Source organism: Pyrgilauda ruficollis, unplaced genomic scaffold (assembly GCF_017590135.1).
Source record: "Pyrgilauda ruficollis isolate IOZ18807 unplaced genomic scaffold, ASM1759013v1 scaffold1, whole genome shotgun sequence".
Lineage (NCBI taxonomy): Eukaryota > Metazoa > Chordata > Aves > Passeriformes > Passeridae > Pyrgilauda > Pyrgilauda ruficollis.
Window position 1 is genome coordinate 3,697,696 of NW_024508100.1, and position 27,288 is coordinate 3,724,983.

Genomic DNA, 27,288 nt, shown 5'->3' on the forward strand with positions numbered 1-27,288 from the left:
GGACCCCGGGGACCCGCGGCCCCCCCGCCCTATAAATGCCTCTCCAAAATGCAGCGGGGCTCCTTCCTCTCGTCCTGCCCGGCCGCGCTGTTCTGCGCGCCGCTGCCCGCGGGTCTCCGTGCCGGCTCCGCGCCCCGCTCCTTCCCCCTCCCCTTTTTCCTTTTTTTTTTTTTTAATCTTTTTGTTAATTTTCTGACATCTCCCCTCCCGTTTTTCTCCTCGCCCCCTCCCCGCGGCCGGTTTGCATGCATTGTCTGTCTCCCAAGATGGTTTGTGAGACCAAGATTGTGGCGGAAGATCATGAATCAATCCCGGGATCTAAAAAAGACACGATCATTGTTTCGTCCTCCCAGATGTGGCCCTCTTTGGCGGGCTCCCCTCCCTCACCCCCACCTCCCCTCACCCCACCAAAAGAAGACCCCAGGCGCGACAATGTATATATCCGCGAATTCCACCCCTCTGAACAGGAGGTGGTGCGCCGCATCTTTTACGAGGGGATCATGGAGCGAATCCCCAACACGGCGTTCAGGGGGCTGAAGCAGCAGCCCCTCACTCAGCTGCTCTACGGGCTGCTGGCGGGTGAGTATCCGCTCCCTTTTGGGGAGGGGGGCGCCGGGTTAATTCGCCTCTGTGGGTGTTCACAAAATGGTCGGAGAGGCGGGAGGCGCCGGGGACCGCGGGCGCGGTGCGGCCGGGGAGCGCCGCAGCATCGTGCGGGGCGGCCGCGGAGCCGCAGCGCTGCGGCGGGGGCAGGCGGGCTGGAGGGGGAGCCTTGCGCCGCCGGGGATGCGCGACCCTGCGCGGGTGTTAAGGGCGGGGAGCCGTGAAGGGGAGGTCGCGGCGGGGGTGAGGGCACATCAGTCATTCTGGTTATTGCAGGGCTCGGGGGTGCGCGGAGGGGAGCGGAGAGCACCGGCCGCCCCCGCGCAGCCCGGCGAGGGGGTGCACGGCGTGCCGGCGTTGCCTGGAGACAGCCGGGCCCGCCAGTGAGCGGCCCCCATTCCCCCCCGGCGTGGGGAGGGGGTACCCCTGCAGCCGCGCCGAGCAGCGGGGTCACCTCACCTCCCTGAGTTAAAAATAGCGCTTGCAAGGTGTCCCCTCCATGTGCCAGTAATTAATAATGCGCGTCCCCCGCCCCGAGAGGGCTTTGGGTGGTCTCCTGCCCCCGGTGGCTGCAGGCTGGTGGCACCCCATATCACAGGCACCGGGGAGGACGGGATCCCACGCTGGAGGGGGGACCCCCGGCAGGCGCTGGGGAGCTGGGGGAGCCAGCCGGTGGCTCTGGGCCGTGCCGGAGAGAGCCGCCGGCTCAGAGACACCCGCAGAAGTCCCCCGGGGTGGGAAGGAGCAGGGTGGCTGCCCGGGGAGTCGGTGTTGGTGGAAATAGCACTGCCGCAGTGGCGAACACATGGCTGCGGAGCGCTGCCCGCAGCGCGGCTCCTCCACCCGGCCGCGTTCCGGCCTCGCCGGGGAAAGCGAAGGGGGCCGGGGGGTGCGGGGATCTCGGGATCCCCACGGCTCCGCTCCGGAGGGGCTCGGTGGGCCCTGGCGTGGCGTGGCGGTATCCTCCCCACCGGTTCCTTCAGGACCTCATAAACTTCTCCGGGTTATCTCGTCGCGATACGCCATGCCTTAACACGATAATCTCGAGAGCGTGAACTCTGTGTGTGCTGCAAATGTATATTTTGACTGTGCTTGTTTTATTGATTTATTTTTATAATGAGTTTGTATTCCGAAATCAACACTAAATTCTCTTTTCTGACAGGTGTCGTTTATTTCTCTTCCTTATCTCCATAGTAATGTGCTTTGTTGTGACCAAGTCCTTCCTGCTGACCTGCTGTTTGCCCATCTTTCTGATGGGCATGAGGTACTACTTCAGTAGAAAAGTTATCCTGCACTATCTCGATTGTGCGCTGCACACGGACATGTCCGATATTGAGCAATATTACATGAAACCGCCAGGTGAGTACGAATTCCCTGAGGGAGCCTTCCTCCCCCCAGCCTGCTGGGGAACATGGCTGCTCCCTGCTGCTGGCGCCTTTTCCTCCTGTCAGCAGCACTGAGCAAGCTCAAAAGTCGCCAGAATGCAGCTCTTTAGCCACACCAGGCACAAAGCCATCTCTGGTTTTGGTTTGGTTTGGGTTTTTTTGCTGATTTTGGTTTCTTTAATTTTTTTTTTTTTTTCATTACTCCCCCTCCCCCAAGTGCCTAGTCATCCCAGGCAGCCTCTGTCCACCCCTGGAGTGCCGTGCTGCTGGGTCCCACAGCCACCCCAGGACTGGGGTGAGTGCCTGGGGACACTGAGGCTGGAGGATGTGGGTTATTCACTGCAGCCTGGGCCCACCCCAGCCCTTACATCCTGAGCTCGATGTTTTTTTGCTCCATGCATTTGGTATTGCCTCTGACTGCAGGAGGAGAGGGAGATGAAAGGCCTTTTAGCCCAAATGCTCAGAGGAGCCCGTTTTAGCTATTGAGCCCATTTTCCCATGTCATTCAAGAACATTCCTTAATGCAGGTGTTTTGGAAGAAGTGTGGATCAGGTATGTAAAGGGCTGCTGCCACATAAGCTTGCCCTAATATGGGTTCATCCCTTTGTTCCATATATGCATGTAATTAAAAAGACAAAGTCTAATAATATTACCTTATTAAGCTGTAAAAGATAACTTTAGCCATTAAAAAAAAAAAAAAAGGGTCTTTAGGACCTGTCAGGTGCTATTTCCCTTTTTGTTGGCACGCATCCATATTGAGGACAAGACCAGGGGGATGCCTGGGCAGTCAGCTGGGGTTTGAGGTTTGCTTTTGGTGGTCACAGAGTGCTAGTGGTGAGCTGGAAAAGCAAGGCAAGGATGGTATCCCTCCTGAGTTCCATCTTTTTGGGGTACCTGCTCTCTTCTTAGGTACCTACTGTGTTGTTTTTCCACGTGACGGAGTTTTTGCTGTATCATTTGCTGTATCATTCCTGTTCCCCAGGTGTGACAAACCTCTCCCTGGGCAGTTCTAGGGAACTGCTAGGAAGTGTAATAGCCACAAGCCTTCCCTCCATTCTAATATGCAATGTTACATTTTGCTAAAATGTTGCTTCTCTTATGAAAATCGTGAAGAAGCTTAATTTAGTTTTCTTTTCCCATCATAGTGCATATTTTACACAGATCTTGTCCCATATTACACACAGTGTGTTTCATTTACAGAGCTTGTTTTTGTAAAAAAAGTGATGTGTGGCTTGTAATTAAAAAGCTCAATCTTCATTAAAGGTGGTGTCACAGAAATAAAAGGGTTCATAGCAAAACATTGCTGTACATCTGTAGTGAGGCCAGCAAAGTTTTATGTTAGAGAAAACAGCAGAAGATTCCAGTAGGATAAGAATGTGTGATATGGAGTTAATAGGTGAGCTGCTTAGCTTGTTAATGCTCAGGTCACAATTGAGAGGGATCACAGTGCCTGTATTTATAACACTAGCAGACAGAGAAAATAAAGGAAAGGGACTCAAAGTAGTGCCCTCAATTTGTTTAGGGTCAGTAATGTAATTTAGTTCAACTGTGTTGCCAACATGTCTTTGAAATGTTAGCATTGCTTTTATTTGGTGCCTGAAAGAGCTAATTGCAATTTTAGAGCAAATGTGTGGGCTTTAATTTTTGACAGAATTTAATCATGTAATTAGGCTTCTGCCATGCCATAAAAAGCAGATTTATGGGATTGTTGGTGCTTGTTGAAGGTTCTTGATGATAGTTGTTTGGATACAGGGTCCAGGGAGGTTTTGGGGTCTGGAGAAGGGTGTGTGTGTGTTGGAACCAGCACCATCCATGTGCCATAAATCCATGTAGTGCTATTTGGTGTAGCTGGCCACAAGGCATGAATCTAGTGGTTCACCCCTATTTCCTCCAAAAATGCAGTTGGTGGATTTTTTTCCTATAGGACAGCAGTATAAACACAGCTATCCTAGAAAATGCCAGAGTTTTGGGCACTTTGAAGGCTGGCTGGCTAAACATCCAGAGGAAGGCAGCAATGTGCCACACTGGCATTGCCTGTCCCACCCAAAGGACAGAACAATGGCAATAAAACAAATTCAAGCCCCAAGTTTGTCTTTTATTTGCCTAGTTTACAAATTAGCACCCAGGCAGAAATTACTGCAGTGGGAATGAGAATGGCTCCTTGTGTTGTAGCAGCTGAGATGTTTGTGAGAGCTTTCTCAGTGAGGTGTTAAGAGAAGAGTAATGGGGTGTAGGGACAGGGTCCCAGAGAGGCTGGAGATGGCCAGAGCTTGACTAGAGAAGTTAAACCCAACCTGATATAACTGCAGTTTGGCCTGGGAGTATGACCAGGCAACTTGCTGCTCCTGCTTTAGAGAATCCATGTTTTCCTCCTTCAAAAATTTTTTTTCTCAGTACAGAAAAAAGAGGAAGGGAGCATTTTTGTGGTGGGGTTATAAATTCCTGTTTCTCAGGGTGATGAATGCAAAGGTAGAACTGGGACATGGTCTTAAGGTCTTGGATAAAGATGTTGGTTGTGGCTTTGCTGAGGTTTTTGCCCTTGGAATCCGAGATACCCAAGCACAAAAACCTGCTGTTTGCAGCCAGCTCTGTGTGGTGCATAGAGCTAGGGTACTGTTGTAGTGAGTGTCTACAGCAAATAGGTTCTGGTAAGGCAGGCTTCTACAGTGAGGGCATATTTTAACTATTAAAATGGATCATTCTTTGTGGTATTGTGAAAGCATCCACAGGACATGTGGGTCAGTTCTATAACCAAGCCAAAAGGACCGGGTTTGCAGAGGGATACCATGAGCACCCAGGTTAATGATTAGTGTTGAACAATTCCATGAGTTGCACCATATTAGGGTTTTTCTTCTGCAGTTTTTTTGAACCTCTCACCTCCATGTTAGTTATTGTTTGAATTTTCCTCTGCTGGGTTTTGTATGAACTGAAAAATATGTGCTGACAGTGATTTTGCGGAAGTACACTAGCCAAAATTCAAATCTTTGTTTTCTATTGCCCTCCTACACTTATGCCAAGGGTCTGGCAGAACATTTGGGCCAGTGCTTGACTTGGAGCGGTGTGACTTGAAATTGTTTCCAATGCGAAAGGAATTGTTTGTGTTGAGTGCGTGCTGGGGTCCTAAAACAGAAGGTTGCATGGTTCAAACACCTTCCTGAGCTCTTTGTAAACTCACATTTTTCATTTTAAAATAGCACTTATTGGAATTTACCTTTCTTTTTTTCCTTCTTCAAAGGCTATGAAAAAAGACTGGTGGAATGGTGAAAAAAGAAAGGAATTGGATAATGGGCTTAATTGTCAACCAGAGTAACAAGCTCTAGTAAACAGAAAAAACCTCAACCAAAACCAACCACAAAAAGGAATTAATGTTAAATAGAGCCCTGCCTCTTGCATTTATCCACACAAAAAAGATGAGCACAGCTGGAGCTTCTTTTATGGTCTGATGATTTTGATGACTAATCAATTTTACAGTGTCTCTTCAAGCTTCTGTCCCAGTTGGTTGTGTTGTATGTTTATTTGCAGTGGTTGTGTGTTAGAGAGTTTCTTGTGAGGCTGAGTTCTCAGCTGGAGAGCTTGTGGAAACCAAGACTCCTTGTGTCCCATGCAAAACTGCCGCTCCCCAAAGCGACGGGAGCTGGGGCTTTGGCTGACGAATTTATGAATTTCCGTGTCTCTGTGGTTGTTCAAAGAGTTGCTGCTGGCTGTCCTGGCAGGGTTTGTTGAGGTGTGTGCCTACCTGACCTGGTGGTGGTGCAAAGACCTGGTGGTGGTGGTGGCGGCGGCAGCTGGCCTGTGCCAGGTTTTGGGAGCTGGTGACGAGCTTGGTGGCTGCATCGCAGTGCCCGGTGCTGCAGGGGAGGGTGGACAGGCAGCACGGATGGGCAGCTTGGGGAGCTGAGGCTGCAGCACTTGGTGGGTGTTGGGGGCCCAGGGATGCAGCAGCTGGAGCTGGAGGGCTGCTGCAGGCAGTGTCACAGCAGCCACCTGCGCTGGGGCCCGTGGCAGCTGCACGGCTCCAGCTCCTGCTCTGGGCCTGTGGCACTGCAGGCTCCTCTCCTGCTCTGGGGCCCGTGGCACTGCACGGCTCCTGCTCTGGGGCCCGTGGCAGCTGCACGGCTCCAGCTCCTGCTCTGGGGTCTGTGGCACTGCACGGCTCCAGCTCTGTGGGCAGCCAGGTCCGTGGCAGCTGCACGGCTCCAGCTCCTGCTCTGGGGCCCGTGGCAATGCATGGCTCCAGCTCTGTGGGCAGCCAGGTACCTCTGGTTGCCTCACACAGGGAGGGAATGGATGCTTTGCTCTTCTGCCTCCATCCAGAGTGAGCAGAGCCCTCCTGTCCTGCTGCCCTTTGTCCCCTGAGTGTGACAGGGCACGGGAGGAGCCTGCTCAGATATCCCGGCCTCCCTGGGGGTCAGGGCCCTGAGGAGCAGGGCCTGCAGGGGGACGGCTCATTAGGGTTCAGTTTCTGCTGCGCTTGGGTGGCACATTCCTCAGCTGAGCCCGAAGGGGGGATGTCCTGCCCTTCTTGGCAGAGGTTCTGGGATCATGCCCTTCTGCCAGAAGGACACCAGTTGAGGCAGGTCCAGAGCTGGGTTGTGAGCAGGTGAGATCCTGTTTGCTCCCTCTACTTTTTGAGGTTTCCCACACCTGCAGTGAGGTCTCTGTGTGGGTAACGAGTATTTGTGTCTTGCATCAGGCCATTTGGCAGTGGGTTTTTTCCCTCTGGCATGCTGTTTGCAAGGTGAACAGCTGCTTGTGATCCGTGTGGCTCCTGCTACCTCTGCTCCGTAAGTGCTGAGCCTTGGGGAGGCTCAGAGGTGAACACCAGTGACTTTTGGGGTGCAGGGGAAATACAGGGTCTACCCGGGGAGGAGATCCTCCGCCCTAGAGCTGTGGTTGCTCTGCCGTGCCTAAACCCTTCCAAAGACACAGGCAGAGGGGGTGGCGAGGGTATTTCTTCCCACTGAGCCCCCGGGCAGAGGGGCAGCCACAGCCCAGTTCTTCCACATTCTGGATAATGCTCAAGCTGCTAGATAAGCAGGAGTGAAGCTGCCGAATGATAACATTGTTTGGGAAGAATAAAGCAGCTCTTGCTTTGCAAAGAAACGGCTCAGTTACCTGACGCCAGAGAGGGCTCAGGGCTGCTGCTTCCCAGTGGAGGAATGTGTTTTTGGAGAGCCCTGCCCCACTCCTGGTGCCCAAGAAGCAGCTGGAATGTGAAGCATCCCTATCTGCAGCATTTCTTGCTGGCTGATGCAGTTGTCCTGATCTCGTGTATCTGCCAAATCCCTGAGCTGCCTGTCCTGTATTGGGATTTTCATGCTTGCCTTTCCCACAGTGGGGTATGGTGGTGAGGAGTTCTGTGTGGGGCTGGGAAACCCATGGGAGAGGCTGTGTCCTTATCTCATCCTGGGTGTTTCCCAGCTCTTCTCCCTATCACTGCTGAGAACTGAGGTTAGGTCTCCTCAGCAGAGGAAAGTCTCTCCTGTGAGCATATCACTGCTGGCATCTCTCTGCAACTCCATGGGAGTGCTTCCAGGTAGCAGAGAGATCCTATAAGATTAGGATTACAGGCTTTTCATATACTTCATAGTGGGAAGTATTTTGTCAAGGTATTTCCAAAGCTGACCTCCTGCAAGTGGGACAGTCAGATTTTTCAGCTCAGCAATTTCTACTGTTGATTTTGGGTTTCTACAACTTAGCAGCATGAAACTGCCTGGTTTGGCATCTCTCATCTTCAGTGCAGAGTTTTTTGGGAAGCAAGACAAAAAACAACTCATGTTTCCAAGTGTTAGGGATATGCTTTGTCCAGCATTTGTAATGGGCTGAAATATTTTGGTTTTATTTGAGTAATGTAAACTGTCTTTAGAGTGGGATTGCCTCCCAAACCCTCCTCCTCTGACACTGGCACTCCATCACTCGTGGCCACCTCATTTTGCTGTGCTGGAGCCTTGGCTTTTCCATCTGGAGGCAGACCCAGCCTGCTGGGTGGGGCATGGGCACAGTGAGCAAGGCAAAGTGCTGCTGGCACCAGCTCTGCCCCCCACCTGAATTCCCAGAGCTGGCCAGGGGCTGTTCTGGTTCCAGCAGCAAGCACCATGCAGAACCCCAGCCCAGTGCTGCAGCCCTGCTGACAAGAGCTAGGATAGATTGGGATGTGACACAACTTGGGTCCTTTGCAGTGCTGAGCCACCTGGGCCGGCTCTGCTCAACCCACTGAAGGGCCTGCAGGGTCTTTCTACCTCACAAAATCTTTTTTTTTTTTTTTTTCCTTTCCCCACTTCTGGGGGGCTCAGGTGGTACAGAGTAGAAGTGCAGTGCTCTTGGCAAAGGGTCCACATAGGAAAACTGGAGTTGCCTGATGAGGGGAGCAGTCTGTGGATTCAGGGCTGTGTCATCCACAGCCAGTGGAATAAAGATGTTTATGGGCAAGCTACTGCAGCCTTCCCCCCTTCCTATTTATTTATCACAGGAGCAGGAACACATGCAACAAACCCATTACTCAGTGTGCGTACCCATAACGTAAAAATAGCTCTCCCTTTAGATCCACACATTTGGCACAGTCCCATGTCAAAATTAGATTAAAATAGATTTTGTAGTAAATTTTGCAGAGTAATATGACCTTTCCCCCCCACCATGTATTAAAGAATTCTCTCTAAAAGTAGCCAGTCCCTCATGGACATGACCATCACTCAGTGGAGCAGTGTTTGAGTTGCAGCTGTGACTGGGTGGAGATGATGCTGCTGAACCTGAACTCAACCTGCAGGTGTTGAAGATCCTCAGTACATGCCAGTGCTGGTCATTAATCTTCAGTACAAGAGGTAACCAGTTGTGTAAATTGAACATCAGTAGTTTCTTAGGCACAGTTAACTTCTCAAGTTAACTTTTCAAGACCAGCAAACAAGCCACATTAGGACTTAGGAGCATGAAGGAGGCAAGGACATCAGGTGTTCTAGTTTTTTTCCTAGCTTTGAGTAATTTTTTTTTAATGTTTTCTCCAGTGTTAAATGTTTTTTGGCATGGTTGTATGTAATTTCTCAGGACTGTCTTAGTGAATAAACCAAACGTGTTCTGACTCCAGAATTTTGTTCACAAGTTTAAATGCAAATTTATTACTCTTATAAAGGGTTTTGGCAGCTCTTCTTTCTCTTGCTTTCTTAGGAATGGCCAAGATTTAAAACAATTGCCCAAAAGTGTTTCAGGTTAAGATTTCATAATAGCCTAAATTTAGGCTCTGTGTTGGATATCTGACTAGTGGCAGGGGTTTTATAGGTACAAAGCTTTGAGCCCCTCTTGACACTGAATTTTGGATGTAGGAACATGAACTGAAAAATCTTGTTCTCACATTGTTGTGTTTATTTACTATATTCAGCCTCCTGGGATTACCCAAGAGTGTGGTCATGTTGTTGCCTCTCAGTGTGCACCACCAGTGGTCTTAATACTTTAGAAATTGCCATGGGGTATTGCTCTCTACTTGAAGATCTCTAAATATATTGAAAAAAAACCTGGTTTTATGTAAAAGTCTAAATGCATGGCCTGATTATTCAAGAAGGCAAAGCATTCAAAATCTCCCCAGATTTCAGAGTGGATTTCTGAAATTCCTTCTGTAGGCTTAGATCTTGATTCAGGCAGATTAAATATAATTTGTCAGGGTGGGAATGATTTTTGGGATGCCCCTGAGCCCCTCAGGGACTCCAGGAGCTCACAGCGTTGTTTGCTGGTCTGTTGCAGAGCACATGGCTTTATTTTGGTAATGCACTGCTGGGGATCTGTTACAAATAATCACATACTTGATGCTACTCCCTTCCAGGCTACAGCAAAAAGAGGGACCTGGAGTGTTTTGCTGGTATCTGGTTCTGTGATGAGCTGAGGGATGTATGAGCCTTTGTTGTTACCTTCTGCATCAGCAAAACAGGGAGCTTCAAAGTGTATTTTTAGATTTTCTTGTTCTCTTTTATTTTTTTTTTCCATTCTGTAGAAAGCTGAGGCATCGTTTTTGTTTTCCTGACAGGTGGCTAATGAAAGGAGTCTTAAAGAATATCCAAAGATAGCAGCATGTCTTACCTAGTTTCTCTTGACAAATTTATTCCTTGTAGCCAAAATTTCGGGGGGAGGGGGGGGGGGGTTGGGGGGTTTTCTTGGGTTGTTTTTTTTTTTTTTTTCCTTTTTTGTTTTTGTGTTTTGGTAAGGGGGGCACATACAATTGCCAAGAAGCCTAGTGTCCTTTATTAAGGATGCATCAAAAATTAGTTCATAGTGGTCTGGTCAGAGCCAGGTACAAGCTGTGGTATCTGTTACAGATGGCTTTGAGCCATTCTTTTAAGTCATCTGTTGACCCATTGGACCCCAGCAATTAATTAACAATTTATGACAGCACAGTGCAGTATCATTCATTGTCTTCCATAACTGTTTAAAGAGTGTTTCTTACAAAAAGAAAAAATTCTATTTCTTACAGGATAGTTGTAGAACGTAGACCTGTGATTCCCAGGGCTTAGTGCCAAGCTGGGCTTCTGCTTTAAAATTGGATTCTGGGAGTGAAAGGAGACATGTCAAAATTGGTAATGGGAAGCATGTATTACAGTTGTATTTTTGAGTGGCTACATGAGGTATTGTTATTTAAAATGGGATTTGCAACAGTGTAAATGCTAATGGAATAACAGACGGTATTAGTCCCACCACAGCAGTGTCCTGCTTGAAATTGTAACTAGCAAGTAATATTTGTCACTTAAAATTCATGTGTTGTTTCTAGGGCTTATCCAAGTGGCAAAACTAAAAAAAAACAGACTTTTGTGAGAAAATGATTTTTCAGTTCAGGAACTGGAAAGTAAAAGGAAGGATAGTTTTGGTCCAAAGTCAGCTGATTTACTACTCCCTCTGTTTTTTCACTATGATGGAGCAAGGATCTGTGTTTAGTGGGGGGTGTAATGCTTTTTTTCAGCCCAAACCAGAATGGTTGGCTGTTAAAACTTTCCTTAAGAACCAGAGATCAGACCCAAGTGTATACCTAGGAAATAGTGACCGTGATAGAGCCATGACATGGTAAAGTGCTTGCTACCCTCAGGCAGGTCCTGCTTTGCATGGCACCATTAAATCTATACTGAGTCAGTGCTGGGATTTCAGGCATCCCAGGCCCTGTTTGAATTACATATTTAGGTATTTTATTACGGTGCAGTAGTTGAAGAAGTGGTGTTGAGGGGTCCATCTCTGAAGTCCTGGCTGCTGGGGCATCCATCCCCTGTGATCCTTGGAGAACTGAGCTGTGTGCCTGTGTCCTGGCCAGCAATGCTGGGGGCTGAGCTCTGTGCAGGACATGTGCCAGCCTGGCTTCCCTCTGCCTTTCGTCTTCCACCTTTGGTATTTCAGGACAAATGTGTGAATTGTTTGGCATTGACGAAAACTGCATTTTTAAGTGAGCTGCTTGCCTAGATTTACCCTCAATCAGCAGTGATTACTATACCAACTGCTCCCACTCTCCCTTGCCAGTGTGCTGGAATCCTGACTTGGACACCAGCATCAGCAGTGCAAGTTTGTTTGCTTTTTACAGTTGCAACTCTTGGGCTCTGTGCTAGTGCTGCTGATTGAAGTGGGGGTGCTGGACCAGCTGTCTGGTCATGAGTAGCTCCTCAGTGCACCTTGCATCCAATACTCACTTTAACAGGTATCAAATAATCATTAGCGATTCCTTGAGGTTTTTTTTTTTTTTTTTTCCATTTTTTTAACCCTCTTCCATCCCCTAGCACAGTAGTTGTGTATCCCACATTTCTAGTCTTGGGTCAAACTGCAGTACTTGCATTCCTTTGAGTTCTGCTCAGCTCTCTTGTCCATCCCTGTGTTGAATTCTCCAGTGATTTTTGGTCTGATCTACTTCTTGTTTTACTCACCACTTCTAGCATTTCCCATGGGTGGTGGTTCCCTACCCAGGATCCCTCTGTATCTCTGATTTTCCCCTTCCTTCCATCAAACTTTTCAATTTATGTGCCTTTACCTAATTTTATTGTATGTGTACTTCTCTTCTTTGCTTGTCCAGATATTTAGCATGGTGAGTGCAAGTAAATACTTGCAAGTATCTTTCTTTTAGTAGAAGACTGAGAATAACAAAGATGAAAAAATAAATAGAAGTCAGCAGCACGAGGGTATTGTGTCTGCTAAGCTGCAAACAGTGTGTCAGTGCACAAACCACATGTCACTGGTGGGGGAGAACATTTTACCTAAAGGCAAATGAACTGCCAGCAACAGCATTTCTTACACCTTCTTCAGAGCATCTGACCCATATCACTTCCAGATGTATCCATTGATCTTTTCCCCTATAACTTTTCTTAAAAACCTAATCCTTCCCATTTTAACAAAAAATATAAAATCCTCGTTGCATTCAGAGTGTGCAAGAAAAAAAAAACCAAACCCCAAATCACTTCATTTTCTGAGACCAGGGTTTTTTGTTCTTTTTTTGGAGGTGCCAAATCTGTTCATCCTCCCTGGATCTAGATAACAGCATCAGAAACACTGTGTAACACTTCTAGTGGGAATCCAGGGAAGACCTAAATCTGTAGTCTTCCAATTTAAAATAATGTTAAATAGTAGAAGTGCAAAGAGAAGCTTTTGAAAACAGCCTGGTTTGGAGCACCTGCCATTTCCAAGTGCTAATTCAGATGATGGTTAGTGAGAGGCAGAGCAATGAAAGCACAGCAGATACCTGGCTGCTGAGCAGCAGTGAGCATCCTGATAAAGTCCTGCTTGGTAGAATTCCATCGTTAATGTGGGATTTGTTAAAAAAGAGAGAAAGCAAGCAGTGAAGAAGTTACTGTACAATAGGAATGCTAATGAGAGATTTTTTTTTTTTTTAATCCAAACTGTTTAAAATGGGTATTTGTAAAACACCTTTTCAAGCTTTTGCTGCTTGTAAAGTCAATTAGATTCACTTAATGTCTCTGAAAATTTACGTCTGGTGGGGTTTCAGAAGCTGTCAGTGTTCAGTGGATAACATCAAGCTGTGCCTCTTGGACAGTGATTTTTGTCTGGGAATAAGCCATCATTGGGTTTTATGGGTCTTTTTTTGAGCCATCAGTAGTCTGAAGAACATCAAAGCATCTGCAAGGATTCTTGAGAAGTGGGAACATTTTTCATGGATAACTCAAATAGCTAAAGAGGATTTCAGTGAAATTCTAAAAAAAAAATCTTCACATAACCCCCCACATTGACTGAGACTGAACTCTTGGGACAGTTTAGCCTAAAGATTCAGTGGAGCATTTGCTTTAACTTAATCATGGGCTTAAATCCCTTGTCTCTTGCTGGGAGTTTAGCATATACTTAGGGGCAGTGTAGATACAAGTGCTCTTTGGATACTTACAGGGGACCTGTGACATAAATGGTGGTAAACCTTGGGTTTGCTGTATGTGCTATCAGCTGCCTGCAAGATGAATTTATGGTGCTTCAGGGAATACTGGTGCACTGGAAAAAGGAGTTGTAGTTGTGAACCTGCCCTTGGATATATTCATTCTGCCCTGTCCTGGCATTGCCTGTGGAGGTTTAGTGTTGTCTTTGTAGATGGGACAATCCAACAGATCCTCAAAACACTGCAGTTCTATCCAGTCTTGTGTGGATTTGCATCTCTTCTGGCTCTGGTTGCTGTAGTGCAGCTTGTACTTGTAAATTGATCCCCTTTCCACAGGTCCTTTGTGAATGAGCCTCAGTCTGAGGGGGCAGGCACAAAGGTGTCTGCTTTCACTAGCCCTGAGCAGCCTGCCCTTCATTTGCCACGTGTCCTCCTGATGGAACGAGACATGGCCCCTTACCTACTCACTCCAGTAATTTACTTCACAGATGTCTTTCAAATCCCCAGCTCTTGTGACTGGTATTGAGGCTGGGGTTCACATGCATGTGGGGTGTAACAAGCTGATAGGTGGTTATCACAGGAGATATGGATTAGGCTTCTGTAGGGACTTTTTTGGCCTGATTATTGTGGCAAAGGTTTTTTTTTTAGTTTTAGAGATGTAGAAAGTTACACATGTAATTTTCATTTTCTGTTAATGCATGATCCACAACACATCCATTGTCCGTGCCCAGCCTGACAGATGTTCATGTATTTATGGATGTGGAATTTTCTTGTGCTGCCACATTAAATAAATGTGCTAGTTTGGGTCTGGACTAGTGGAGCTCAGTAGAGTTATACCCAAGGCACATTGGCTTTGATGTGCTGGGAGAGGGATGTAGAAAAATGTTGGTTTTCACAAGAGTGGCCATCCAGGTGCGTGCTTTTTCTGCACCACGGCAGGGCACTGGCCTCACATAGGGCATTGCTACTGCTTTGCTGAGAGTTAAGGGCTGAAGCAGAGTGTGGTGATGAAGGCTCCAGCTGCTTGGGAGGTCTTTCTGGGGTCTGCACCCTGCTCCATTGAAAGATATTCCTTCCTATGACAGGGGATTGGAGCCAGCTGATTTTTAAGGTCCCTTCCAACGCCAGTCATTGTAGGATTCTATGACTCGTGGCTGAAGGAGGTGAAGTCCTGAGGCAGTGCTTGCCCTCCTTGCTGTGTGAGGCTCCAGCAGCGGAGTGGGAGTGGGGAGCCTTTGCCTTGGCATGCACAGGTGGGGCACACTGGAGCAGCCTCACCCCAGGGTTTGTTTGGCTGAGTGAGGGATGAATATAGCAGCCCCCAGGGGTTACATATTCACAGTGAGGCTGGAGAAGTGGGCTGCAGGCCAGAAAGGTGTTCATTTACAGTGGGAGCTGTGGTGGGATGGCCATGGGGAAGGGGGTACCTGAAGGACGGTAGGTTGCCTTCTCCTGCTGGAACCCAGCCTGTGTTTATTTTCAAGGAGAGCTCTCATTGCAGTAGTGCCCCTGGCAGTCCTGGCTTTCCCAGTTGCCTCAGAAGGGCTGAGTACCCTCAGACACCATCTCAGGAGGGCTCAGCAATCTCCCAAAACCAGGCTTTACAAACAGTGGGATGAGGAAGCAGTGGTACCCCTGTCTGCTGGTTCTGCCTGGTCATGGAAGTCACCACCTACCTGGTTGAGGGTTGGGTTGAAGATGTGGGAAGGTGCAGATACCAGGAGGTGCCTGCAGCTATCAGTAGGTCAGATCCAGCCCCAGCAGGACTAGGGAACCACCTCAGGGTGTGGTGGGGAAAGGGCCTCCTTCCCTGCTCTTCCCAAATGGGATGACTGGTGTGTTTCAGGGAGAGGGTCATTGCTCTAGGAAGTCCTCCAGTGTTAGAAGTGTGGTGCTGCTAAAAGCACATCAAGAATACTCAGAATGTTTGCTTCCAGAGAGGTTTGCTAGTTATTTATTAATTTATTTATATGGGTCAGGAGTTGGATTTGCTACAAACTGTAGCATTAGTTCTGTTACTTCCTCTAGCCTTGGATGTCAGAAGTACATCAGACCCTGTTCCAAGGGAAAGGTCTTGTTTCTAGGCATGCTGCACATAGAAATTGCTTCTTTTCCATCCCTCCATGATAGATGAGCACCTCTGCAGAGACAACATGCTGCCATGATGGAAGCAAGGCAGAGTCTGGGATTGGTTGTCCCAAGCCTGGTTCTCTTTACCAGTTTGATTATCTTTCCCAGTTTCCCTGTTTAGTCACATACTCCTTCCCCAGAGGTTAGAGGAATAGGTTTGCCCAGATGTTTGGGGGGGGCTCCCACAGGTCAAACAGGGTTTGTCCAGTGAGAAATGCCCAAATGAGTGCCCTTGGTGAGCAGCTGGGCAGGACAGAGGTAATGAGCCATGCTCACTCCTCACCTCTTGATCTCTTCCCAATCCATTGTAATGGATTTTAGGGGCTCATCTGGATGTGGCAGCTGGTGACAGGATGGATTTGTCCCAGCTGATGACAACTGGTGTCCTTGTTGGATGCCTGTGCTCTGGAAAGGTTGTGTGTGCAGCACCATTTCAAGGTGTTATGCTAGAAACAGGAACTATTTATTGCTTGCAATAGGCTTAAGGAGATCAAACCATCTACCACCTGACTTCAGCCTGTACTTTTTTACCAAATCTCCACCCTGAACCTCTTATTTTTTCCTAATGTCTTCCTCAATATTGAGTAATGAATTCTGCACTGTGGTTTCAGAGAGGATATAACTCCTTGTGGTTGCTGTTTCACTCCTATAGATCATGAAAAGCTAGAGGTCAGGGAGGTTTGATTCATTATGTTAACAACAAGGTAGGGTTCTTGTGAAACCACTGTCATGTGCAGAAGGAAAGGCTTTGAGTGCTGCAGAGCCATATTTATTGTGGGTGTTAGGAGTGTGTCCTGGTTGCTTCCCTTTGCTGTGTGGGGTTTGGTGAAGTGCAAATCCCTGTCTGTCAGTCCCCAGTTTGTCCTGGGAAGGAAAGCAGAGGGACTACCGTGGGATCTGAGACTTTTCTGGTCAGTGTTTCTGCACCACAAATATTGCCTTGTCATTGTCACTCCTCAGCTGCTGGGGTAGGAAAGTCCTCATTTAGAGACTCCTGAGGGCAGCAAGGATGTGGCAAGGGGGCTAACATCATATTCAGAAGCACTGAAGCATGCTGTGCAGCATGTCTTGGTTGAATATATGCCAATATATATATATATATGAATATATACCCTTTACTTGACTTGGTCTGTTGTGGTTTCTTTTCCTGAGTGGGTTTTTTTGTTTGATTTTTGTCCATCACTTTTTAAGTATGCAAATATTCTTAGCTGCTTCCTTTTTTACCTTTTAGGGGAGGCACCTCTCAGCCTTGTTTTTGACTCTGATTTAAAGAGTTTGCATGTACAGATAAGTTATTCTGTCCTTCATTATGCCATATATTAAGTTTGAACTTCCATCTTGGCTGCTATTCATCTAACCTAAGCTTCTCCTGACTGAAAGCACTTGTTTGCAGTGAGCTCTGTAGGCTTTGGCTGTGGCCTTTTGCAGAAGAGGGGCTCTCCTGAAGAGTAACTCATCTCAAAGGTTGTTGACCTCACAGCAGCATAAAACCTCCTGGAAGTCTTTGTACAGCTCAGAATTATGTTTATTATTTAACCTTAAGTAAATGAACCTTAGTTTCTCCCTTTGCTGTGAAACATTTGGTGCAATACCTATGTAGATGCAGGCACTTCTGTTGAATAAAGGGAGTCTTGGCTAAATTTAGACCAGAAAAGTAGTGATGGATGGTACAAATCAGATTGATTCTGTCCATTTTCCCTGTTTGATTTATGGCTTGGCCAACTGCTAAGCTAAAGAAAGCCATTCGATGGTTATTGCTCAGTCCCTTTTTACAGTAAAGCATATAAAGTAAAAGTCAGCCACCAAGTAATGAATTCTAGAACATCCAATAATTGTTGATTTCCCAGTTTGTTCAATGTTTGGAAGTGAAAATTGCTGCAAGGCGAATTCAGTACCTTTTGAAAGCAATAAAGCCATGTAGTGAAAGATTGATGTAGAAGATGGAGACCAAGCCTTAACAATGTCCTTTTAAGGAGCTGGCTCAAAACACAACCAGCAGCACATTTGATCTTGTAAACTAATTTCACTAACAAGGACCTAATTGTCACATCAGTCTTTTAGAGCTGGCACTACCCAGGTTAACAAAGCAGGCAGAAGAGCTTGATTTCTTTTGTCCTTAAAGCTTCTAACTAAAAACCAGTCTAAATTCTAGAACATAGGCTTATTTAAGGCCTGACTCTGCAGTTGATCAGCTTGGTGTGTATTTTGCGTGCATAAGGAGCATCTGCCTGAAAAGTTTAAATACTTTTTTCTGATTTTGTCCATTTGTGCAGACCAGACTGTACTGCTGAGCCAGCTCCCTTGCACTGGGAATCATCACCCAGTCAGCCCAGAGGACAATGCCCAGCCAAAATCACATATCCTAGTCTTTATCCGCTCCTTTAAGCTGTTTAATTCCTTGCTTATCGATAACAATTGCTCACATGCCAAAACCACAGATGCTGCCTCATTTCTTAATCTGTGCTTTCCCCCTGGTGACCCAGCAGCAGGTAGACCCTGGTTGCTGCATCTGTGGTTTTGTCTCTGCTTCCTCTGTGTCGTGTTGTCCTTTTCAGCAGCAGAGAGCAGAGCGATGGGCCAGGCTACATCTGTCCAGATAACCAGGCTACTTCTAATCCCCCACAACTGCTTCTGCAGCTTTTGCTTGAACAGTTGTTATACACTGGCTTTGTTACAGTCTTTGCTTTTCAAGGTGCAGCATGGCCTGCAAAAAGAGCCTGATAGAAGATTTTAAAGTCCTGCTGTTACACTTCTTAATATAGCAGCCTCTGAAATGTGCTGGAAGGGCTGTCTTTATCCCATCTGCGGCATGGATTTCTAGCTGTCTCATCAAAAGCCTGCTCCTGCGCTGTGCTGAGCACTTCCGAGGGCTTTGCTGAGCACCCCCTCGGGTGCTGTCACTCGTGGTGACACTCTGGGCCCCAGGGGACTTAAGCCTGTTTGTAAAATCAGCCAGTGAAGTGCTGACATGGGGCACGGCCACTAACAGCTTGCATTGATCTGGGCTGGGTGCTCGCAAAGCTTTGCCGGGAGTAAGGTGCGTGGGCAGGAGCTGTTGTAAAGGTGCTTCAGAGGAACAGGGTGAGGTTTAAAGCAAAGGTTTAAGAAGATTAGAAATGCCTGCTGGGTTATGTCCCCAGCAGTGACAGCAGGAGATGCTGTTTAGGACCAAACCTGGCCATTTCCTGAAGTCCTTTTGCTGCAGAATGTGTTTTTCTTTTTTCCTGTCAAAATGTTAGAGTAAAAGTAAGCTATAGCTAGCCATCAACATCTTAGGGGTTTTCTGGGGGCTTTGGCACCCCAAAATAGAATACCTGTGTTGGAGTAGCTGGGTGCTTATGAGGCTGCACCAGCTCCATTAGAAAGTGTGGAGCTGGCACTGATGAAAGTTTTTGTACTATTACTCTAAATTCCAACCCCACCACCCTTTCCACGCCCAGGTGCGGGTAAAGCTGCAGTGGGGCCATCACCTCTGCAGCATGTGCTGCTGCTCCAGGTTTATCAGCACTGGCATGGTGCAGCATACACCGTTCTGAATGCAAGTATGATTTGTGGTTTGCTCTGGTGCTTAGGGCAGCAGCTGCCTGCAGTCCAAAACCCCGTCACCCTGTCTCTCATTTCATGCTCAGGTTTATCAGCTCAGAGGCCAACTCTGAACTCCTGTCTCCTGGGGCAGTTTGAGACCCACTGCTGTGCTGGATTGTGGTCACAGTGTTTCTGGCAGCAAATGTCCATGGATCTGCCCTGTGGCTGTGTTGCAGACTGAATGCTGGATGTCACTGTCATCCCACCGATTCCCTGCTGCTTGCAACTCCAGAGGCTTTGGCTGAGCTTTGGGGTTGTTGCAGGTACCTTCAGCCCTCAGTAACAACACAGCTGAAAGCTAGCAAGGATGGAAAAGAAGGTAGAAGGAGAAGTAGATGAACTGGTTGCTCAGAACCAAGCCATCAATCTCTTTTCTTGCTTTGCAGGTGATCTCATTGCCTGCTGCCCAGATGCTCCATGAATCAAGGGATGTCAGTCACCCTCAGCATATAGATGCACTGCCCTGTGCTCTTTCAGCCAGGAATTATTTATAACAGGGCAATGTGTCCTGCAGTGGTAGATTATGTGGGGTTATTTATGGGGGGGAAGGTGTTCCACAGCATTTCTCATTTCATGCATGAATAATTCCTGTGTCCCTGACATATTTTATTTCCCCATACTTGAGCCTTGTCTGGTGCAGAGGGATGCTCATGGATGTCTGGAATCAGGATCTCTTGCATCTCAATCAGTTTTCATAGCCATAAACTACACCAAAATGCCATTATTTTGTAAGACCCCTCCAGGGGAATGCCTTTTAACTGAAGTCAAGTGTAGAGTTACTAGCAGAACTTGTGGGAGCTGTCATGCAGCCCTGCTTGAAGCCAAGGGAAACTAGAAAGGTGGAAAGGAGAGAAACTCAACACATGGGAAAGATGGAGGTAAGGAGGCATAATAGGATAATGGCATACCTCATATACACAGAGATAAATCCCTCCCCATCCTGGCTAGCTGAGCAGTTGTAGTCAGTGACAGGGACAGCTGCTGCCTGTCCTTGGTTGGTCCCTGCACCCAGGCTGCCTGTGTCTGGCTGGGTGGCAGCCGATGTGCCATGTCTGTGCCCTCCCGCTGGCAGCATTCACATCCAGCAGCCAAGCTGTCCCCAGAAGAGCCTCCTTTCTCCCTTGATGCTGATGTGACTCGGCTGCTCTGCCCTGTGTTTCACCAAGGATGAAGGGGAAGGAGGAGGGAGTGTTGCCTCAAGTGCTGGATGGTTCCTCTTCTCCTTCTTCAAGACCCAGACAAGATAAAAGAGCAGGAATTTAAGTGACATCAGCAATACACAGCCAGCTTTGGGCTGGGGACTCTGTCCACTTGCTGCCATGTCCAGCTTGTCTCTTAGAGTGATGTATGTAAATAGTGCTGGCAGGAGGAGAGCCCAGACACTGAACTTTGGGGCTTTTTAACAGGTTGTTGGTGAATAGGTGAAAGCAGCTCTGCACTGTGTCCTGATTCCCTCTGTGCTGCCCTGCTTGGACCACCCCTGCTTAGCACAAAGAACTGCTGCTCTGGCCAAAATCACACCAAAAGATGGCACAGCAGGCTGAACAAGTGACTGCAAGGGCAAGTACTCGAAGCTCCATGATGTGACAGCAGGTTGTGCCTGCTCTGTGCAGGTGTTTCTGTGTGGTGGTGTCACACCAGGCTGTGCTGCAGTCAGGGGTCACAGGGAGGAGTCAGGGAGCATTTGGATTTCCGGGGATGAGCAATCCTGTCACTTTTGGCAAACCTTTAGGTAGTTATATTAAGAGCATGGAACACAGGTAATTGCAGACCCTGTCCTATGGGAAGCACAGAAATTATTTTGAGATTTTTGGTATTTGGATTTTTTTTTCCTTCCCTTTGCCCCTTCATAGCAACCTGGGGAAAAATGCAGGAAAGGGGTTTGCCCTGTGCAGGATGCTTTCCTGCCTCTGCTGTAAGGATGCAGAGGAGCTGCTGCTGTCCTGGTGGGTTCCCAGTAGTGGTGATGGAAACTGCCAGTCCCCTTGTCTGGATATCACCTGTGACAGCTTTGAGCCAGCAGGGGAATTGCTCACATTTGTGTTGCTGTGACATGCCAAAGTAGAATTGAAAGTCACAGTCTCTGCTTGAAGGGATATTTTCTTAAGAAGTTGAATGTCTGTCTGGGAATTATGTTCCATGCATAAGGCTCTAAGAATTAATGAGAGCTTGGCTATGTAGATAGCAGTGCCACCCTAAAGAAAAAGAGAGAAGTCTGGCATGCCTCTGGGCAAGATTTCCATACTTGCCCTGTGCTGAGCTTCCAAGGAAAACTCCTTCCCACAGGGATGCATCCATGCAAAATTAGCACCAGCAGCCAGTGGTGGCCGCAGGAGCTGCTCTGTTCTCTCCCCATCTCTAAGGAAAACAGGAATAAGGCTTTACCTGCCCCAGCCCTCACCCCTCAGTGTGCAGGTGCTGGCATGAGGAAGCACCCAAGTTTTGGAGCAGCAAAGCTTTGCTTGCTCTTGTGGGAATAGTAGAATTTTCTAGAAAACAATTTATTTGAAAAATATGTGGAAGACAAGAGCTTTGCCTTTTCAGAGCAACACAATTCTGGGGCTTGGGGTAGTGGCTCCTGCATGCTGAGGGCTTAAGAAAGCTGTTGGATCCTGCAATAGTCAGTCATGTGGGACTTATGCTGGTGAGGAAGGCTGATGTCCCTGTCCCTCCTCCCTTCTAGCACTACTCTGCTATTGCTTTTGGCTCCAGTCTTTCCACCCATCCACCCACTGGCCTTTTATTCATCAAAAGGTGTAGAAGAATTTGCAGCAAAAATAAATGAATTTATTTTCACCCACCATCCATCCTCGTTGGCTGCGTGGGGGAGAGCTGTGCAGCTCATGACAGTGGAGGAGGGTGGGAGAGGAGGTGCAGGCACAGCCAGAGGACTGCATGGCATCCTGGGCAGGAGTGGAGACTATGTGGCGAGCGTGGTGCCACTACTGCAGGGACATCCTTGGGATGTGGTGTCAGCAGCGGTGTGTGGACTCTTAGGGCAGCCCTGTGCTGTGGGAGATGGGTAGGTGGATTAGAAGAATACCCAGTTGGGTCTTCAAAAACTGGGAACCATCCTTAAATTCAGAGCAGAAAGACAGTGCCATCTTGTGTGCTTTCAGACCCTGGGTGCCATCAGTTGAGGAACCACGTCTGACCTTGCTGTGAAGCGTGAGCAAGCTGAAATCATATTCCTTGGCATGCACATCACAGCCGTTTTGTGCCTTTTTTCATACGTGTGTGCGTCACAAGGTGTTGGTTTTTTTTATTATTATTATATGGTTTGAGTTGGAAGAGACCTTTCAGGTCTCCTTTCAGGATCATCTCGTTCCAACCCCTCTGCCATGGGCAGGGAAATCTTCCACCAGACCAGGTTGCTCAGAGCCCCATCTAACCTGGCCTTGAACACTTCCAGGGATGGGGCAGCCACAGCTTCTCTGGGCAGCCTGTCCCAGTGTCTCACCACCTTCATGGTAAAAAAAATTATTTCTTTATTGTATCTTTTGTCTGTGATGTGAGTTCCTGATGTCAAGATTGTGTGGTGAGGCAGCAAGCTGAGGAAGTGGAGAAAGCTAAGGAAGGTGGTAGTGTGTTTTCCATGGCTGCTTCTCCTCCCTTTTGCTTTTGGCAGCCCAGAAGGAGTCAGGAAGGAGTGCTTGGTGTTTGGCTGGGAACAGCTAGGACCTCTGGAAAGTGCCTCCACTGCTTCAGAGTGGTGTTTCAGAGCAGCTGTGGTTAAATGCAAGACATCCATGAAGAACAGATCCTGGAGTGAGCAGGAAGGGCTTTGGATGACCATAGTGATAGGTTGGCAGAAGGCGGAAGCAAGTGAGGGCGAAGGCAAAGAGAGAGATGCTGCCATGAGATGAGTATCTGGAAGGGCAGGGAGAGTTGTAGCTGTCAGGGTCTGTGTTTATCTTTGCAGCAGTGATTATTTTCAGATAGCATGTGAGAGAGTAAAACGTCAGCTCCCGCTAATAATAGCGCTGCAAACAAGGCTGTTGCTCGTTACTGACAGCTGAGATGAAGTTAGTTTTGTTTCATCCTAGGTATGAAAAAGTGCAAAAACAAGCTGTGCTGAGTCGATATCCTCAGCCCAGGAAAGGTCAGGAGGAGACCCTCTCCCAGCACTGGAGTGTGGCAGTGCAAGGTGGTTTTTCCAGGCTGCTTCCACACTGCTCCACAGTTAAGTGCTGCTGGAAGAGGGGATATGGTGAGGAACTGCAGCTGGCTGGCAGTGTGGAAAATGTAGAATCATAGGATAGGATGGTTTGGGCTGGAAAGGACCTTTAGAGGTCATGTAGTTGAGTCTGGGTAAAAAGCAATCTGAGGACCTTCAGTGTTCTTGCTGTGAAACTGGAGGGTTTTCCCAGAGGAGAGGGAGTCCCAGCCCAGGGTCGGCAGCATGTGCTGTGATCCCAAGACAGCTTTCAGGGGCGAGTCCCCATCCGAATGGAACGCAGCTGCCTGGAGGAGGGATCTGACATCCCCATGGGGGAAAGCTGTTCCTGGACTTGTGGCCACCTTTGGGAACTTGAGGTGTCTTTAGTAGCCTGAAGGAACTGGCTGCTGGTGATCCTTGGAGCAGACACAGACGTGAGGAGGACAGCAGGGTAGAAGTCTTGGGGACTGATGGCACTGGTATAAAGGAGAGTGAATACAGCTCTCATTGTTTGAGCAGATGCGTCCTGTCTGTGGCTAATTATAAGTGTTGTGTGCACAAAACACACTGGGACATGTGCCAGATACTATTTCTTTTCGTGTTGAACTCAAAATCATTATAATTAAGCTTTAAAATTGTAAGTAAAAGCTAACAAGGAATGCAGGTTTGCTGTCATGCTGCTTGCAACCGGGTCCAGTCCCTGCTGGGATGGACAGGAGTGGGAATATGGAGAGGGTGGTCAGAGGGGCTGGGAATGTGAAGGGTTTGGTGGCTCCGCAGTAGCGGGTATGTCCAAATTTGGGTTTTAAATATTCAGAATACCTCAAAGTACCAGAAACGTGCCATTTTACAAATGTGGGAAGTGTTGCTGAGCGAGCTTTAGCAGCCTCTCAGGTTTGGTGGGCACAGAGAAGAGGTGCTTGCTAAGAAGAGAAAATAAGGAATAAAAGTGGGAAGCAGTCGTGGAAGCAATTGTGTAACCTCGGGTTGAGAGGAACCTAGGTTGTTTCTCTGGTTTGAGGGGAAATGAGGCAGACTTGCTGAAGAAGCAGCTCCAGGAGGAGTTGCTGTGGATGGGGCTGGATGAGGGGGATGTGATGGCTGTGCCACTGTCTGCAGCCCAGTGGACACCAGCTGATGGCTGCTTCATGGCACTTCTGGGGGCTGCCCCAGGAGTGGAGCCCCAGGGAAGCATCTCACCCCTGCTCCCCAAGTGTGGGGAAATTCCTGAACCTCCTTTTTGGAACTACACTATAGGAGTGGTAGCCATGCATGTAGGGTGAGGATCACTGTGTGAGGATCACCTTATGTTCAGTGTGCTCGCCGTGTGGCCAGAGGTGTGATGGATGGGCTGGGGAGTGAGCTGGGCTCAGCCACCACGTGATGAGCACTTTAAATCCAGCAGTGAGCTCTCTACCCTGCAATTTGTATGCAGAGGGAGGGTGGCTGCCTGATTTCAGTGCTTGTAGGTGTTTGTCTGGGGTCGTGTCTGAATAAATCACGTTCTGAGATCCAAGTGAGCGCTGGGGAACAAGTCGCGCTGTCAGTGCGGCAGCAGAGCAGAGACATCTTCACTGCTCGTGATAAATGGGTCAAGATGGGCCCTGGTGTTTTAAAAATTAGCTGTTGACCTAGATAGCAGCAGCATGATGACTTGCTCACAGTGGAAACAAGAGTGAGCATCGTTGAGGCTGCACATTCCTCTGAATGTGAGGATGGGCCCAGTGCGCTGTGAACTTGGGCTGGTTCCCTGGCCCTTGTTTGTCGCCAGCTTTTCCTTGGAAGCTGAGCTGTGCCACAGGGAAGAGAGGAAGACCTGGGGCATCTCTTTCAGATTGCTTCATGGAGTCACAAGGTGCATTTTTCCTACAGCAGTTGCAAAGCTGCCTCCCACCACCACCCCATGCTTTGCTCTGCTCCAGTGACAAAGTTGTCTTACTCATGTTTCCCCTGGTTTTTCAGGAGGGGTGGTCCTTTGCCTCCCTGAGCACCCCTCCGGGCTGCGTAACTCTGGTCTTACAGAGACAGGCCGTGCATTTGGGTTGGAGCAGTTGGCAGGGTTGGTGCAGAAGATGGAGCTGCTGCTCAAGTCACATTCTCTTCTGCTTAGCAGCTGGGAAGAAGGCCATTGCCTGCACCAGGAGTTTCTCCTGTTGTGGGGTCTTCTTCCTCTGGATGAAGACATATTGCTCCAGAGCACTAAAAGTCAGTGCTTTTCATCTGGGCAAGGGACCTCTCAGTGACTTTGGCTGGCTGCTGTATTGAATAGTGGCTTTCTTGAGTGATAACTAAGCAACTGGTCAGGCCACACCTTGAGTACTGTGTCCAGTCCTGGGCCCCTCAACGTAGGAAGAATGCTGAGATGTTGGAGCATGTCCAGAGAAGGGCAACAAGGCTGGTGAAGGGTCTGGAGCGCAAGTTCTGTGAGGAGCATCTGAGGGAGCTGGGGCTGTTCAAGCTGGAGACAAGGAGGCTCATGGGAGACCTTCTCATTTTCTACAACTCCCTGACAGGAGGTTGTAGCCCCTGTGCATTTTCCTTGGGAAAACAACATTTCCTTCATGCTGTCAGGGAAAAAGGAGTGTTTGGTTCTTATTTATGGAGGTCACTAGTCCCCACATGTGATGTGGTTTTGGACCCCAGGCCCTGCTCCTGGATGTGTGTTTGGCAATGGGCACTTGTCCATTGGGGTGACTACATGTGCTGCTTTATCTTCCACAGGCTCCTGCTTCTGGGTTGCTGTCCTGGACGGCAACGTGGTGGGGATCGTGGCAGCGCGGGGCAACGAGGAAGACAACACTGTGGAGCTTCGCCGCATGTCCGTCGATTCCAACTACCGCGGCAAAGGGATCGCCAAGGCCCTGGGCCGCAAAGTGCTGGAGTTCGCCATGCTCAACAATTACTCCTCTGTCGTGCTGGGAACCACGGCCGTGAAGATGGCAGCCCACAAGCTCTATGAGTCCTTGGGCTTCAAGCACGTGGGTGTTGTCGAACACTATGCCCTGCCAGGGATGACACGCTCCTTACTGGAGAGAATGTTTTTCCAGGTCCGCTACCACCGCTACCGCCTGCAGCTGCGGGAAGAATAAAAAAAACCCCACCAACCAAAACAAAAAAAAAAAAAGTATTTTTCCCTCCTTCCTCCCCCTTCAAAAATAATAAATTATCCTTCTATTTCTCATCACCATTGATTTGCCAATTTTGGGTTAGAGTTTTTGTACCCTCACGTCACGTTTTGGTTTGCTCCGTTCAGCTCGATGGGCCGGCCGAGCAGCGCCCCTTCCTCGCATGCTGTAGGTGGTGGTGCTGGGAGTCCTGCAACCCAGCGGGGCGGAGCGGAGCAGCGGCCTCTCCTTCCCAGGTACCTCTGTAAAGCACAGAAACTTACTGCAAAATAGTACAACTGCTCCGGTGTACATAGTCCTCTCCTTTTCCAGGTGTAAGATAACATAGTGATGCATTCATAATAGTGCAGAAATATTACTTGAATGCAGTTTTCAGTATTTCACGCACCAGTAAGTAGAATATGCATTCCTCTTACCGTAATCTACTGGTTAATAGTTTTCAGAGAAAAGGTGGGGGGTACACCCTGCCCCTCTGCCCCAACCCGCTTGCTACAATGCATGAAGAGGAAAGCGCGTGCACGCACTCAAACACATCGCACTGCCACCACGGCACTGGTGTTGCACTTTTTTTGGATGTGCCTCATTCTGCCAAATGTCTGAGAGACCCCGGGTGCATCCGGTAACCACGACTCCGCTCCACCTCCCCCTCCTTCCTAAGCCAGCACAGACTCGGACCGGCTGAACTGAGCCCCACTGTACCATAGTGTGAAGTTAAGATCAAACCTAAGTATCTCCTGCGCTGTTCCGTAGCCACGCGTAACCTGCAGTCCTGGGCCAGACTCCGCATGTGCGTTGGACTTTCTCTTTGCTGCCTTTTGGGGGTTTTTTTTTGTTTGTTTTCATTTGATTTTTAAGGGTTATTTTTTTGTTGTTGTTGTTGTTATTTTTAGTTTTGGCTTTTGCTGAATGGTGTCGTTGAGGCGTAATGGAGGCTGCAGTTCCTATGGCAACACATTTGCACATTAATGTGCGCAC

General features: G+C 48.3%; 1 protein-coding gene across 1 annotated transcript; it reads left to right on the forward strand.

The window, feature by feature from the left end:
* The first annotated feature begins 223 nt into the window (after positions 1-223).
* On the forward strand, positions 224-26,371 carry NAT8L (N-acetyltransferase 8 like). Its single transcript, XM_041458266.1, has 3 exons — positions 224-579; positions 1,798-1,962; positions 25,910-26,371. Exons 1-3 carry the CDS (start codon positions 246-248, stop codon positions 26,275-26,277), a joined length of 867 nt encoding a protein of 288 aa, XP_041314200.1. The 5' UTR covers positions 224-245; the 3' UTR covers positions 26,278-26,371.
* Positions 26,372-27,288: the final 917 nt, after the last annotated feature.

What these genes read in the sequence shown, in the direction of transcription:
- NAT8L (XM_041458266.1), top strand. Translation starts at nt 246, where the DNA reads ATGCATTGTCTGTCTCCCAAGATGGTTTGTGAGACCAAGATTGTGGCG. An exon ending in GCTCTACGGGCTGCTGGCGG is followed by an intron (nt 580 to 1,797) that starts GTGAGTATCCGC and finishes TTATCTCCATAG; the next exon opens with TAATGTGCTTTGTTGTGACC. An exon ending in ATATTACATGAAACCGCCAG is followed by an intron (nt 1,963 to 25,909) that starts GTGAGTACGAAT and finishes TATCTTCCACAG; the next exon opens with GCTCCTGCTTCTGGGTTGCT.